We start from the raw sequence: 16,239 nt of genomic DNA on the forward strand, positions 1-16,239 counted from the left end.
TTATTGCTACATATCTGGGCCTATCTATAATGTGCCTTCATAGTATTGTTAGACTGAGGCATGATGGATTTATGATACCTTCAAGAGCAAAGGAGAGAGGCCAATTGCTCAAAGAAGGATCTTCCTGAAAGTATCAGATTTCAAGTGCTAGAAATTTTTGCTTAGAAAAGTTGCATTTAAATCATTTTTTTTCCAAATAGATAATTGTGGTGTGTGTTTGTTTGTTATTTGCCTCTAGCACAAACATACTAGTTTACTACCAATATTGCATTAAAGGAGCGTTTCAGATTCCAGTGCTGAGCCATGAGCACATAGAAAATTCCTTGCAAAATGTCTTCCTTTTTAATAATGAACTCTGATCTTTTATTATACTGTGAAATCTGTTGTGTAACCCTGGGTTTACTGGGTTTAATTTTGAAAAATGCCGAACTGTTCTAGGTAAACCCACTGCTCTGCCATTTTGCCCAATAACAGTAGAGTGCAGCCTGGATCTTTGGGAATGCTGTTCCAAACTGCAGGAAGGTGTCCTGAGACACCAAGTTGGCTGTTGCTCATTCTGCAGTCTCTCTCTCTCTAGCATTAGCACCACGAGATAAGATTATGTTAAGGAAATTTTCTGTCTTTGTGTCTGTCATTAAAAATGTGTAATCAAAATAGCTAATTACTTGGCCCTTGCACTCCAAAATTACTTCCTCTGCTTTTCTTCTGTTCTTCTTTTCTTCTGTTCTTTTTTCTTCTGGCTTAACTTCCAAAAACCCTTTTTCCCCTGGACCATCTGAAGCAGTTATTCTGTTTCTGCTGTTGCAGTATCAGTTTGATCAGGCTCCATTTATCTTTCCCACCATTACCTTTAGTGTCCATGCTCAACCTCTGGGTATTCTCCTGGTTTATTTTGCTACAGGAGAAGTTAATGCTCACAGACTACATCTTTTTATTATGCTGTACCTATTTTTTATTAAGTCCTGATTGGGTTTATTGCACAGGACTGCTCTAATGGAATGAACTTGTTCATGATTTACTTGAAGAGACCTGCTAAAATTACCCAGACATCAGAATTGGTTATCCACAGAGTTGTGCCTGGTGCTTTTGGATTCATGCAGTTGTTAACTCCTGTAAATTTGTTTGAAATTGAGCAACAAAAGACTGAAAATGTACTGTTCAGTTTAAGCCTAAAGTACACTGAAATATTATCTGCCCCATTTTGCTTTTTCTTTTCTACAGATCTCTTTGATTTGAGGTATTTCTAGATATGTACGTGCTTCTACAGACTATGGAATTTTTAAAAGTTAGGTTTGTGGCCCAGTAATTTTATGCAATGAATAAACAAATAAATGTCCCAAGAAAATACTTGTGTACTAATAGCATGATAATAATTCGGGTTTTCTATGTGCTGTTCTAATAGCTGATCTTGGAGATCAGTTTATGCTGTAGTGTAATAAAGGATCCTGAGGGCACATCACTATGTTATTGCAAAATGTCCTGATGGACTGCTGATATTTCACAACTCTGAACTGGGGTTTTCTGCCACAGGCTGTATTAATTTAAATGGCTATTCATTGAGACACTTTTAAAATGTGGACACTTGTTTAGAGCTCTGAATATGAAATCCAAATTACCAACACTTCCCTGGTGTTTTGTTTGGAAATTCAAAAGCTTTTTTTGTTGTAGGCATTGTGTGTAACCCCAGCTGGCTGGGCTGTGCTCCCCATCAGCCATGGTTTCCTTCAAACTGGCTATGACAGATTCTATAGATTCTCCAGTTGACATTGTTTCTGATTCTCTTTGCAACTAAGCTGCAGACCTAACAGATTTAGTTATACAGGAAGAAAAATCACTAAAATCTCTTTAGCTTCATATTTGTATAGAAGTGCATGTTGTTTGTGTGAAGTTAAGCTATTTAAGGTTCCACATAATGATTTAAAGTGAGTCTTGTGGGATGGTTAGTGTGTGCATGTGAGGGTACATGTACATAAACATGAATAACTTTATCTGTGACTGCTTGAAGCTGAAGATCATTTAAATTGAATTCTTCTTTGTGCGTGCAAGTAAAAATATTGCACAAATGCCAGGAGGATTAATAATTATGTAGTGATGATGTTTTTTTAAAATATGAAATTATAGCAACACTGATTTCTCTCCATGAGAAACAGCAATAGTGGTGACTGAGGGATGGAAAAATAATTTATGCAGAAGCAAAGTGCTTTTGTTCTGAGAGCAACATACTTACGTGCACTGGCAGATTTTTATTTTGAGTTTGCATCAGTGAGGAGCAGGCTCAGTTTGGGGTGGCTTTATGTGCATTGCAGTCGAAGCTCCTCGATGAGAGTTTTAAGTCTGTTTCTTTCCCATGTGCTTGGGTTTCCATAGGTAAATGGGAATAATGACACTGACCTCCTTTGTGCCTTGAAAGTGCTGCTGAGAAACATTATATAAGAATTGAGTATTATTATACAAATCATTCTAGTTTGATCCATCTGAGCTGACCTTTTTCATCCACGCAGTGAGATTACCGTGACTCGGAGGCTGATGGGTCTCATTGTGTTCAGCTTATCACTGTACTCACTGCTGTTGTGCCATGGGACATAAATCAGTGTAATCTTTTTTGTCCCCCAATGATGGGTGTTATTAAGACTTGGCATTTATTTAGAATTTGGTCATGTTTAAAGCCTTTACGGTTGCTTTGTGATAATATATATATAGTTACTTTGACCATGTTTCTGCTTTCAGTTGAATACAGAAATCTGTTGAATGTTTTGTGGCATCTACTTCCTCCTACTTTTTTCTGTGCTGTTTCGTAAATAAGACTTCAAGAGATTGCTCTTGTTGGTGTTTGCTGTTCTATAATAGTACTTTGCCTTCAAAACTTTAGAAATTACCAACTCCTCAGCAAACACAGGTACCCTAATCTCAAGAACTTGGTGTAAAATACAGCAAGTCATCTTAGCAAGCAAGTGCCTGTTCCCTCAGCTGGTTGTACTTGTGTTAGCAGTTCTCACCTTATGGTGATGCTTTTTCTGCTCTGAGACTGGTCCTGGCCAACTCCAGGTCTGGCAGTGGTTCCTGGGCTGCTGCTGTGCAAGGGCTGTGGGCAGGGCAGGGTGCTCTTGGAAGCTGCATTTCTCTTTTAGAGAAGAGCAGTGACTCTGGTGATCTGGTCTGCAAGATCTGTCCCTTCAGCCTGGGGTGCTGATCTGTTTGGAAACACATTAACTTCTTGGAGCAACAACGTGAACCAGCTGTCCTGTTTGCTGTGAAGGGACATGGAGAGGTGGCGTTTCCACCAAGAGTATTTGTTAAATATTTGTAGCATTTGAGGTTACATGAGTATGTGGACCATAATGCTATGTTTGAGAAAAAGAAAACAATAGGGAGGGAATATTTTATTAGTAAGTGATAAAGCTTTGTTTACTTATTTTTCAGCTGCTGACAGACACTTAGAACAACCTCTTACTGTTGTAAAACTGTAAAATTTGGTTGTTCTTTCTTTCTGTCCACAGTGGATGAAAGAGACCTCACTCATTAAAAGAAACTGGTCCCTTTCTATCCTATCTGCATTTAAAAATCTACACATTCACATATTTATATTTACCCATGGAGAAATTTAAAAGGAAGAACAAAGGCAGGGAAACATTTCTTTGAGCGCTCGATCAACTCTTAAGATGACTTTGACAGTGCTGCTGCCAAATGGGGGATTTGTGTAGGGATTAGAAGATGAAAATCTTTTTTATTGACAGCAACTTCAGCCAAAAAGACATTTAAACACACGCCATATGTAAACTGCTGTCTTTTTAAAATCAAGATCAAGTAATTTGAATGACCCTGGTGTATCCTGAAGTTGCCCTAGTGGTGACCATGTACATTTATCTGCAGAGCCCTGTAAAGGAAGGCGCAGCGCAGCAGTGGCTACTAATTGAGCTGCTGTGCTGACTGCATAGTCTGTAAGTCTGACACACCTCACTCTTATTCTGTGAAACATGACATTCCAGTGTCTCTTGCAGGGCACCAAGTGTTGTTGGAGGCAGCTCTGTGGTGGAGCCCTGTGGTAGAGCTGGAAGCCAAACCCGACATCTCAGAATTTTACTGCACTTTGCCATGTGACCTTATGCTGTCGGCACCAGAGAAAGTAATTTATTTCTTTTCCCTGGTAAGAAGAGGGACAAGAACAAATAATATGAGAGCTGATCTTGGAGATAACAGGGTCAAAAGTTTGAGCTGCAGCAGAAAAGAGGAAAATTCCTGCAGCAGTACTGGGAAGTGACACATCATTGATTGCAACAACCCGCAGTGAGGGGGGAGACTGGATTTTGATGAGAATATGCTGGCACAACTTGGGAAATCCCAGGCAAAATCCTCCTGAAAAAGTAAAACTGACAAGTAGGAGAACTATTTTGAGCTCAGAATGGGAACACAGTGTATGTAAATCATGAATTGCTGTTTTGTGCACTCTGACACTACCTCACAAAAGATGTTTCATAATAGAGCAAGGATTTCCTGGGGGGGTGAGTTTGGGATGGTGTGGTTGTAAGTTTGTTTTTCTAGGTGAGTGAGGTGACTGAATAATTTATTCATTTTGTTGACTAGAGAAACAAGCAGTTTCTGAAGATGTTTTCAGATACAGATCTGCCTTTTGGAAAATTTACACAGAACAAGAAAACATCCTTGCCTCAAATTGTATGTATTTCTCATATCTCTGATTTTTTTTTTATAAAGGAGAGACTTTGCATATGTCTACATCTTTTCTACTTCTGTGCTGTAACTACAGAAGATAAAATCTTTTTCTATCAATTGTGTTGCTCCTGCTTGCTATTGCAGAGAAATTACATTATTGAATGTATGATTTTTCAGTTACCCCATGGCAGAACATAGGTGTGCTAGCATAACTTGTAAAAGAGAGACCATGATTCAGGACCAAGTGAGAAGAGAAAAGTGGGCAGTGGAGGTGAACTGGTGATGTGAGAAAAGACCAGGGATGTCTAATATCAGCTTGGGCCCATGTGGGCTGAGCTGAGTGCTGGCTGCCTCCTGTGGGAGGAGGGCTGGTGTCTGTGCTGTGCTGAAGGAACCTGAAGCCTCAGATGCCCTCAGTTGCTGTCTGCAGTGCCAGAGTGTAAGGAGTTCTCCAGGAGCCAGTCCTTGTCCTTGTGACTCAAGAGCTCAGCTAGACTCAGGCTGACTCTGGATTACGAGGCAGTGGCAGCTCTTCCTTACATTTGGTTGTGCCTGCAGACCCCCACTGTCCCTGCCCCTTTTGAGCAGGGCTGTGTGTACAAATGGGGGCTGGTGTTTGATCGATTCCCAACTCCCTTGCTTTGAAGATGTCCCAGAGAAAGCTGCTGCTGCTGCCACAATGTCCATGGATAAGCCAGTGATCTCACTGCTTGGAATGGCTTGTGCACAGCAGTTGGAGCACTCCTGGGCTGTAATACACAGCAGTGCTGCAATGACCATTTTGATTAAAACATTCAGTCCAAATAATCAATATACAGGATGTGATTTGGGATAGGGGAGGAGCAGCAGTATTTTGAGGCTCTCAGCGTTGAACTGTGTGAAGGCAGGATGGGTTAGATCCGGAAGCAGTCTGGGATCACAAAGATGATAAACATCTTGGGATGAGAACATGGTGGCGTGGTTGGCTTTATCTTGGCATCCAGCTGCCTGCTCTGCTACTTTGGGTAAGTTGTAAAGGCATCACTTACTCCATCTGTACAGTGGCAGGCTGTGATTTGCTCACTGCAGTGGTGTTTACAGAACACTCTAGTATAGGTGGATGAGGGATGGTTAAGGCTAGGAAGGTTTATGGATGCATATTTTCTACACATGCTTATGATTATAAATAGGATTTGTATGCTGGCTTCTTGTTGAAGTATTCTCATTAATTTTAACTTCTAATGCTGAGGTATTGCAGGCTGTGTGCTCTTCGTCTTAGGCAACAATAAATAAATTGTTTCTGGAAATAAAATACGTTTAATTTTAAAGGTAAAATAGTGAAGGTGTAGTTTGGTGAGGTGTCCTTGTGACATCTGCTGAAAGGTCTGGAGGCTGTTACATGAGGGTGTGTTTGCAGTGAATGAGGCAAGAAAACTAATCTGGTTCCAGAACGTTGAAGCGGTGTGAGAATTTGCCAAAGTGGTTTTCACAGGTTACTAAGGCAGTAATTTAAACCTCTCTTTTTACCACTCTCTTTAGGTAATATTTCAGTAATTACATTGCCAGTTTCCAGCACCAACTCTCCGACTAAGATTTTGCCAAAAACCTTAGGACCAATCAATGTGAATGTTGGACCCCAAATGGTAAGTGTTGCAACCCTGGTAATGCCAACTTGTGTAACTGCCTGTGTGACTTCCTGTTGGTGTAACGTAGAAACACGAAAAACAAAGATGTGAACTGTGTGAGGAACTTGCTGCTTCCTGCCCCAGCCACAAAGTGCCCCACCTGGGTGGGAGGGGGGGGACGTGGGGGCACAGCAGGCTCAGCATCCCAAAATTGCCACTCCCAACAACGCTCCTGTGTTTGCCCTGGGGAGACACCCATTTGCCTGGCTTTGAGTGGAAATTAAAACAGCTTTGTCAGATGACATTTTAACAAAAGTGTATTAAGGAAAAAAAAAAAAATCTCATTAAGAATGTTATTGATACTCTCCAGCATTGCCAGAGAGTGCCTCGGATGTGCCACGAGAGATTTAACTTGTTGAAACTACTCTTCTTTTCCTGTCAGTGACAACGGTATATGGGCATATGTTGACATTTCAGGGATTTTGGATCTAGTTTAAAAAAAAATTTAGGTTTTCTGGTGGCCAGAGAGCTTAAAAAAGCAATACCTAGAAACGTGAACAGTTTCTAGTGACCTGATGCCCACCTGCCAAGCCCTTAGCCTGAGTACAGAAGCATTTGGTATGTTTTATAAATAATTGTGTTGGGCCTTTTTCCTGTCAGCATTACTACTGTTCTTTAGTGGGTTGCACCAAAGGACAGCAGTACACCAAAGGGGCACACACATTACAGCCACCCCCCCTCCCAGCATTCCCTGCTGTGTGGAGCTCTCCATCTGGAGCACTGGGCACAGGCTGCCAGGGAGCAGCCCTGGAATGGACCTGGAACAGCCCTGGAACAGCCCTGGAACAGCCCTGCTCAGTGTGTCAGTGCTGATGCACGTCTCGTGGAGCTTGTGTGCCATGTAGCATTGCACTGGAATAGTTCTGCCACAGAAGATGTTTTGTGAGTGCAATAAATAGCCCAGACCAGGGCAGAGCAGTCTGTTAATGCAGTTCCTACTCTTACAGGTGACTTCTCAAGGCCCTGCTTTTGGTTTAAGTGAGCCCTAGTTGCAGTTTAAGTTCTATAGCAGATAGAAGTTGCAAAAGCCACTACCTGGTGTGAGACACACAATTTTTATTCTTTTTTTCTTTTCATTTTTTCATTCTTTTATTCTGCTGGTTTGCAAGGATAGATCTATATTCAGAAAACATTTTCTTATTAGTAGCCATTAAAGCAGGCCTTCTAGGACACCCAGGGTACAGCTGTGTTATGCCAGGCCATTGGAAGGAGAATGCCCAGAAGCTCTCAGCAGTGCCAGTGTTAGCGCTGCCTCGGCCTCCCACCTGTGGCAGCAACACCCTGCTCTGGGAGGGGCTGTTGGCTTTGTTTAACCACTGCTCCAGGTCCTTCAAACCAGCACAGCCCCCGCGATCAGTGCGGTGGCTGAACGGTGACCACTGGTCTGAGTCCCCCGGGCTATGGCTGTGCCAGTGGTGGAGAGGGCACTGTTTGCTGGCTGGGTTCTTGGGTGCGACTGTTTGGTCGTACTAAGACTGAATCTTTATATTCAGTCCGTAGGTGTAAGTTTAACACCGTAAGTGTTACTGATGAAGTGTTAGTGCTGTCCCCAGGGCCGCCAGGTGGCACTGCGGGCCGGGCGGGAGCGGCCCCGACACGGACCGCGGGGTCACGGCGGGTAACAAACACAGCCGGGCGGGCATCTCTGGTGCTCCGGGATCCACCAGGAAATACAGCACTCGTACCACTGCTTCGGTTTCTCTGAATTTCTGTTTTCACTTGGTTCTGTCGAGCTGTCCGTTTACAAAAAATAACTGAGATGAATTTATGTCTTTAAGACAAAAAATACATATGTGTTATGATGGTGTGGTGTCAGGAGGGATGTGCAGTAACAATGAGCTAAGGAAATGGCAGATTCTTCACATATCATTTATTTCTGCTTGTTTAAACAGTATTGATGGATACCAAACAAATTCTGTATACTTATTTGTTGCATATGTGTGTATATATACACACACATTTGCTGTATATATACACACTTGCTATGTATATATACACACTTGCTATGTATATATGCTGTATACTTACAAGGTTGTTGGATAAGTTAAATAGTAAATGAAACTACAATGTTTAGTACAGTCAGTACTAAACATGTTACTTAACAAATGGAGTAAAGTAAAATAAAGTTTTAAAAAGTGAAATAAGGTATATGAGTAAAAAGGACTGTCCAAGAAACCTTGGTATGAATCTTATCATACTGGAATCAAAGTAATTAAATGTGTTTTATTTTAAAGATTAAGTAATTAATGCTGTTTGATCTATAAATACTATCTAAATTCTTCTGGTGACCTACTTTGAAGAGTGAACTTGGATGTAATTTAGAAGTTAAGACCAGGTGTCTTAGTGTTAACCACTGTACCTACAATTTCACCAGGTTTGTGTAAATGTAAATTCTATCTACAGTACAGACTTTATGTTGAATTCCATAGGTACAGTGCTGTATTATTAGCTTGCCAGAATGCCTTGGGATCTTGTGAGTGCTGGAAACTGCAGGGAACACTTTGCCTGGAGCTTGGTTTGTGTTTGGTACCAAAGACAATTACAAGAGACAAATCCATTGGAAAGAGAGAAGGTTTTATTGATTACAGGGATCAAAACATTACCTGGATGTACTCGTGGAGAAACAGCTGGGTGTCTATAGGTACAGCTCCTACCTGCCATACCTAGGAATTACTTCTATTTGTGTAGTTCTTGACCATATGAATAATACAGTAATATGGTACAATTAGAAAACTTAACAGTGTTGTAATTACTTTACTGTATGAAGATCTTCTGATGACATCTCTTCTGTATATTTTGACTGCAGCTTGCTTCTGGTACAGAATTATTACTGCTTTTCTTAGTGCAATGCTTAGTATTTGGGGCTGTGGTAACCTCTCTTTTCTTAAGACAACAGTGGTTTTTATTCCTAAATTTTACAGATCATAAGCACACCACAAAGACTGACCAATTCAGGGAGTGTTCTGATTGGGAGTCCGTATAACCCACCTCCAACAATGGTCACACAGACACACATAACAGAAGCTTCTGGCTGGGTCCCAGGGTAAGACTTTTACCTTATTTAAAGATGTCTGAGGGCCTGTTCTGATCTTTTCTGTTATTTATACTGTTGTATCTGTGTGTTGGCTTACAGTTTCTAGTTCTTGCACAGCTAAAAGGAATATGGAGTGTGCTGTCTAGCCTCATATGCACTTCTGATGTCTGAAGCATGTGAACACGAGCTACAAGCACTGGTCACTTCACTGTCTGCTTAAATTGTGGTTTGTGGCAGTGTCTGTTTCTTTGTGAAAATGGAGTTGCAAATTCACGAGTCCTGTTATAACAAGCTTTTATTTTTTTCATGAATTCATGGTTTATTCAAGTAGTGCTGCTGTTGAGCATAGCAGTGGGTACCTACAGGGGGAGAGACTGTCAAAAACACTTCAAGAGGCAATTAAGAATAAACTCTAATGGAAAATTTTGAATGTAATCAGTGTGGTATTTTTATTACTATTTTACATTAGCAACAAGTTTCATGGGTTCTGAGGTACTCCAGAGTAACATGACATTCTTTATCTCTTCTAATTAAATCTGGTCTTTACAGTATTTCTTGGTATTTTGTTTTAATACCAGTGCTGCTGAGCTTAGATGTCTCAAAATAAAGATGTAGAGCTTTGCCTCTGAAAAAATAATTTATTTCTGCATCTAGGTTAATTTTTCTAATCAGTGATGAATGTCAGTAGTACCTTTTCAGCTTTAGACATGAGAAATGGAGCATCTAAGAAACAACAACTCTGTAAGCAAGGACTGTCATAGACCTGTACTTCCCCGTCACTGTATTCCCACCACAGAGTTGATAAACTGCAGGCCCAGCTGAGCAGTTTTTAAGCTTTATTTTTTTGCTGACTTTTTGTTCATTTCCTGAAATACTTTTTGAATGCACTCAGTTCTGATTTTATTTGAAAAAGGAGTTCTCAAAGATTACTTTGTTTCTCCACATTTTGTGAAATGTGGAGGCCAGGCAGATGTTCTTTCAGTACCCAGAGGAGGGACAAGCTCTACTTGTCACAGCAACTTGCTAAACCAGAGAATCAACACCCATTGCTTTCCTAAGCTTCATCCAAACCCAGTGATGGGGGTTCCCAGAGCAGCCTCGTTGCAGAGCATCAACCTCCACCACCAAGGAGAAGAACCATCCTTTTGTTTGTTGACTGTCAGAGTCGAGACACGGGATTTCCGAAGAGCCTGACTCCTGTCTCAGCCATTTGAGCAAGATAACTCCAGGCAGACCAGTTAATACTGATCTGTGCAGCAGTCCATACCACGGGTCATGTTTTCATCTGAGGAACAGAGGTGAGGAAGGGTCTGTGGTGTTGCTGAATGGAGGCAGTGAGCCCTTGCTGAAGACACTTCCACAAGACTGCAAGTCCAGCCTACGTGCTTTACCCATCGTTTACTCCACGGATTCCAAATTATTTCCAAAATCAAATGGGATGAGCATATTCATTCTCAGGGCTCCACACAGCCCCCAGCAGCCTGGTGCACAGACCAGGGGCCAGCTCTTCTCTCGCTCTGCTGCAGGGCCCTGCCCAGGGAAGTGCTGCAGCCCCCGCCCCAGCTGCAGCCCCCAGTTAAGCACCATGGACAGGGGTCACCGAGGCAGAAATCCCACTGCTGCTGCCCAGGGAGAGGCCTCCTGTGCTCTGCACTGCAAACCAAGTACGTGCTGGCTTTCAAGGCACAGGGCTTCAAATCCATCGTTCCTGTTCAGTGTCCCTCACAGCAGTGTCAGGTCTCCAGCTGTGAGTCTGCGCTGTGAGCCTGCTTTGGAAACACAGAGAAACAATGGAATGTAACTTCCCAACTCTCAGGCAATGTACCTTGTGTGAGCTGCTGGAATAAATGCGAGTCTGGGACACAGCTCCTGTTTGCTGTGGGTGTAAATGGGACGATAAAGAACCACCAGTGACTGCAAACTGCTCGTCCTGTGCAAAATTCACACCAGCTGCTTCCTCAGAGCCTCTCTCTTCAGCTCTGTCTGCATCAGCCCTAATATGAACATGTTTAGTGGTTTACCTTGGTTTTTGTTTAAAGATTTCAGAACATTCAATGGCCTGAAAATACAGGATATATGTTAGGCACTGTTTAAAGACATTTTTGTTCCACATGGAGGAATTTTAAATAGGAATTTTCAAAGGAGCCCAACTTCTCCTTTTTGATGGCCTTTGGTTATCTAGCTCACATCAGCACTTCTGTAGTTCCAGGTGAAGTGACTTACCTAAATTTATATGGGCAAAGCATGGTAAAATTGGGAATAGAACTTGTCTGGCAGTGAGCTCCAACAACCTCCTCCAAAAGCCCTAACCACCTTCTCTCAGATTTTGTCAATCTCTGTGTGTCAGATTTTTCCCTTTTGGGAAACATGTAACAGCAAACACCAGATCCAGCAAGGCCCTGCATACTGTGATTTTAGTGGTCTGTAGATATGATGTTATTTTCATCTTAAGTTTGAATTGTCTTTTCTTAGGGAGCGAAAACGGACTCAAGAAATTATAGAGTCAGATTTTTCAGAAAGGTGAGTATTGCTGAACATGTATTTTATGAGCACAGTCATACCTGTTTTACTCCAGGTCTGCCCTTCAGAGAGATGGGTGTCCAGTTCCCACTTTCAGTTTTCACTCCTTCACATAAAAGCTGTGTGGATCTTATTCCTTGTAGTTATAATTCATTCCTTTTAGCTTTATCACTTCCTGATAAATAACTTTGCTGTTACAGATGATACCAGGAGTTGTGAAAAACAGATTTTCAGAAACAAGATTGTTCTAGTTTTCCATGTGACAAATACTTGCAAACAAATGATCTTTTCCTTTGCTTCTGAAACTTTTTTTGAAAGCATTCAAGGTGGTTTTATTTGTTTACCTGTTGAGGTTGATCAAATTGAATATCTATGTAGGGATTGGAAGTGTTGGGGTTTTTTTTAATCTTCTGGTGTTCCTATTCTTTTTTTTTCTTCTGTGTTCTGTTTTCTTAATTATGTTCAAAATTTTGAAACCCATTCTTTTACGTTAATATTTTAATATTTTCCTTAGCTTGTTACTGCTGGCAGAACTAGGCCTTTTTCTGTAAAATAACAGATCTCCCTGAAACATATTATCAAATGAACTTTTCAGACTGTAATTAAAAAAAACCCCAAACCCAAAAACAACAGAACTGAACTTTTTAAAGGCTTCTGTTGTAATCCACATCCAAATCTAGTTTGTGTGAGAAAACCAACTGCTCCTGTTTTTTTCTATTACTATTAGCTAAGCTCTTGCTTTTCTGGAAGAAGAAGGTGAATGGAAAATAACCCTGACAGTTGCCAGTTGTTAATTTGGCACCATAAAACTCAATGAATATGTACTTGTTCTCCACTAAAGAAATTCTTGTACCTCTGTCTTAACTATGATGGCACATAGTTTAATTCCCCTGATGGGCAAGTTTAGTATCTCTTGCTGTATTTTAAATATTTAAATAGGGGTGTCTGAGCCTTTCTATTTTAGGCACACACGTGAGAGATCCCCATAAATCTGGGTTCCAGGCACATAAACACCCTGTGAGATTTTTTTGGTTGTTCTTTTGTGAAACTACCTGGAGATGAATTCCAAATCTATTTTTAAGCATCTTCTCGCAGCATGTGTTCAAATACAACCCATGTAGAAATAGCCAAGGAAAGGGAAAGGGCTCCAGTGCACTTTTTTGCCAACTTGTAAGAAACAAGAAACTGATGCTAAAATGCAGAACAGTTTTGGTTTTAATTTAAATGGCCCAGATTCCTGTTGCAAAAAAGGTAGACCCTTTACTGTGTAACACAGTAGCTTATTAACATTCAATGTATTAAAATAATATTTTTCTCTTTCCAGTAAGAGAAGCAAAAAAGGAGATAAAAATGGGAAGGGTCTGAGGCATTTTTCAATGAAAGTCTGCGAAAAAGTTCAACGTAAAGGAACAACTTCGTACAACGAAGTGGCCGATGAGCTGGTGTCAGAGTTCACAAATTCCAACAGCCACTTGGCTGCAGACTCGGTAAGTGAAGAGGGGGTGAAACTGTTACACCATTACAGATTTGTCTTGTTTATCATGGGGTTCTGTTCCTTCTGGTTCTGCACTATCCTGCCACAGTCCATGCTTTCCTTCACTTACTTAACTACTTCTCAAATATAAAGACTTCTCCTCAGGAATTCAAAAACAGAGAATTAAAATGAAGGATTGAACTCCCTCTAAATTATAAACAAAGTAGACAAGTCCGCCAAAATAATTAACTTTAAGAAAAGGCTACTCTTGCACCCACCATGTGTGGTCTTGTCTGGCTTTTCAATAGTGACAGACCTGCCATGGTGGGAATTTCCTGCACAGATGCTTCCAGCAGGCCTGAAGCTTCCATCTGTAGCCAGACATGCTCATGTGGTATCCAAGGAGTAGCACAGGTGAAGGACCATATTTTAATAGCACTCTGACTTGAACTGCTATTTTGGCATTTTATCTTCTAGATATCTAGGATGTGCTCAATTGTCTTTCCTTTTTTAATTCTTTCACTGTAATTAATGCTGAATTGTTCTCTTAGCAGGCTTATGATCAGAAAAATATTAGACGGAGAGTTTACGACGCCCTCAACGTCCTGATGGCAATGAACATCATTTCAAAGGAGAAGAAGGAAATCAGGTGGATTGGCCTTCCTACAAACTCAGCTCAGGAATGTCAGAATCTAGAGGTAAGGGGAGGTACATGGGAAATTCTGTTTAGTTCCCAGGTTGTGATAATGGAGTTGCTCTTCTTTACAAGAGGGTTTTTTTCTCAGTTTGGAACTGATTCTTGCACACTATGAAAATACAACTTTTGATATTGGAATAAACTGAAAGGATATGTTTGATAAGCTTAGTTCAGCTTTGTTTATTTAGTATATGTTACATAAAGTTTTTTTAAACCCCAAGCTGTTTACCTAACAAAAATGGACAGTGGTGTAATAGCTTGAATTAACCAGAAGAAAGTCAAAAGAATAGAAGTCCAATTCTCTATTAATGTCTGTACTTGGAAATATGATTCAAAGGAAATTAAATTGAAAAGTAATTCCTGCTAGGGTGTCAAATACTAGTTATGAACTGCCAGAAAAACAAAAAAGAAGTTTAACTTATCAGTTATTTCCATTATTTTTCCAGCAGGCTAAGAGTTACAGTGGTTTTTTGCAGGGATGCCAGAATTTATATGCACAAATGTTGCTTGTCCTTCAGGCCAAATGTGCTATAAATAAAACCACAAGTCACTGTATTTACTGCAGCGAGCTGTAATGGCTGTTTGCAAATACATCTTAATATTTACTAGCTTTGTGATGTTTGTGCAGTAGGTATCTTACGAGGTGGGTGGTGCCTTTCCAGTACAGAACAGCTCTTTTTGTGCAGTCATTTACATCAATTGTCTTTCTGGGTGTGGTAATAGAAAAGCTTTTACTGTTCTTGTCCATTACAGCACTTGGCAAATACACTTCCCCAAGTAGAATGCATGTGCTCAGTAATTATACTCCAGGGTGGGTTCTTTAAATTATGGGTAAATTTACCCTTTGCATACATTCATGTGAATGCATTCTCTTCAATATAGGTTATTGTTACAAATATAGAACTTGTGTTATCTTCAATGATCATATGTGATTCACTGTTTCAGGCTCTAATTACATATGCACAAAATGGAAGCCAGGCATATTTTTTTTAAAAACATTACTTCCTCTGACATAATAGAAGAGAATGTAAAATACAGCTACATTTTTATGGTGTGAAAATCAGAATTAATTTTGCTTTTAAAGCTGTACAAGTTGCCAACTCTTCTTACAGTGTAAATCCTAATAAGATTACCAGTACAAAAAAATTGTTATATAGAAACCATGCCTAAATGATATCTGCACTGTTTATTGGTTTTAAGAATCCCAGAAAAAAAGTCATTTATTGTGCTCTGTAGGAAGCATTTTAAACATTGAAGTGTGTGAGGAGGGAACCACCACAGAGCAACACCATAAATAGAACGGGGGGGTTGGGCCAGCTGAGTTTTAAAAGACTGCATCATTTATTTTCAGTGGTTGAATGAAGAGGTAATTTAAGGGTTTAATATTTTGGGGAGCAATGATACAGTGCTGGCACCAACAGGATGAGGAAGAACCCCTTGTAACCATGATGACACTTGTCCAGTTCTCTCGTATTCTGCCATTAACAAAACTCTTGCAAGAGAAGGATTCTGTGCTCATACAGAAAATGTTACCTCTACCCCCTTTTTGGGGTAGAGGTAATCACGAGATTTGTTGCTGCAATCTTGTGAGTTTAATTGAGTCTCAAACAAAAAGAGGTCAGTGGAAAGGTGGAGGTGATGATCCTGAGCCCAGCCTCCAAACATTTATGTCTAGTAGGTTGCAGTTAGAACAGTGGGACGTGCACAACTGCCAAAGAGTGGAGGGCAGAAGGAAAAAAAACCCCGAAAATAAAAACCACAAACCCCAAAGCACCCCCCCCAAAGCACCCCCTCGAGCAAGTGTTTGATTTGGTGCTAATTGGCTCTCAGTTCACAGTACAGAAGAGCAATGGGTGGGGAGATAATAGTCTCTTGTAATAATTAATTCCTTACTGGAGTTAAAATTGTTGACAAAGAAAGAAATTACCGTTTGACAGACCTGTTTACTGGAGAAACTCATATGAGCAGGCAATTCCCCCCGTTTTCAAAGAAAGCCTTTCAGTTTGCAGAGTGGAACAGATGAGGTAACTAAGGAAATATCTTGATGCATTTACATTTATCTTTTAAGATAGAGAAACAGAAGCGGATTGAAAGGATAAAACAGAAGCGAGCCCAACTGCAAGAACTGCTGCTGCAGGTATATTTAATTTTTTTTCTATAAATGAAAGTACATTTCCTAAAC

The 16,239-nt window shown here is 40.5% G+C and overlaps 1 protein-coding gene across 5 annotated transcripts in view; it reads left to right on the forward strand.

The window, feature by feature from the left end:
* Nucleotides 1-16,239, forward strand: part of TFDP2 (transcription factor Dp-2) — a 35,130-nt gene that overhangs the window by 7,302 nt on the left and 11,589 nt on the right. For 2 of the 5 annotated variants that reach the window (XM_018074988.3, XM_018074992.3), the window contains exons 3-9: nucleotides 4,582-4,671; nucleotides 6,187-6,290; nucleotides 9,254-9,375; nucleotides 11,839-11,886; nucleotides 13,211-13,373; nucleotides 13,912-14,058; nucleotides 16,126-16,194. In XM_018074988.3, the coding sequence (XP_017930477.3) occupies nucleotides 4,582-4,671; nucleotides 6,187-6,290; nucleotides 9,254-9,375; nucleotides 11,839-11,886; nucleotides 13,211-13,373; nucleotides 13,912-14,058; nucleotides 16,126-16,194 (743 nt within the window). The remainder of the gene's footprint in view (nucleotides 1-4,581; nucleotides 4,672-6,186; nucleotides 6,291-9,253; nucleotides 9,376-11,838; nucleotides 11,887-13,210; nucleotides 13,374-13,911; nucleotides 14,059-16,125; nucleotides 16,195-16,239) is intronic. The other 3 variants (XM_018074990.3, XM_018074991.3, XM_008925342.4) reach the window with 3 other exon arrangements.

Source organism: Manacus vitellinus, unplaced genomic scaffold (assembly GCF_001715985.3).
Source record: "Manacus vitellinus isolate BGI_N305 unplaced genomic scaffold, ASM171598v3 scaffold_29_pilon, whole genome shotgun sequence".
NCBI classification, from domain to species: Eukaryota; Metazoa; Chordata; class Aves; order Passeriformes; family Pipridae; genus Manacus; species Manacus vitellinus.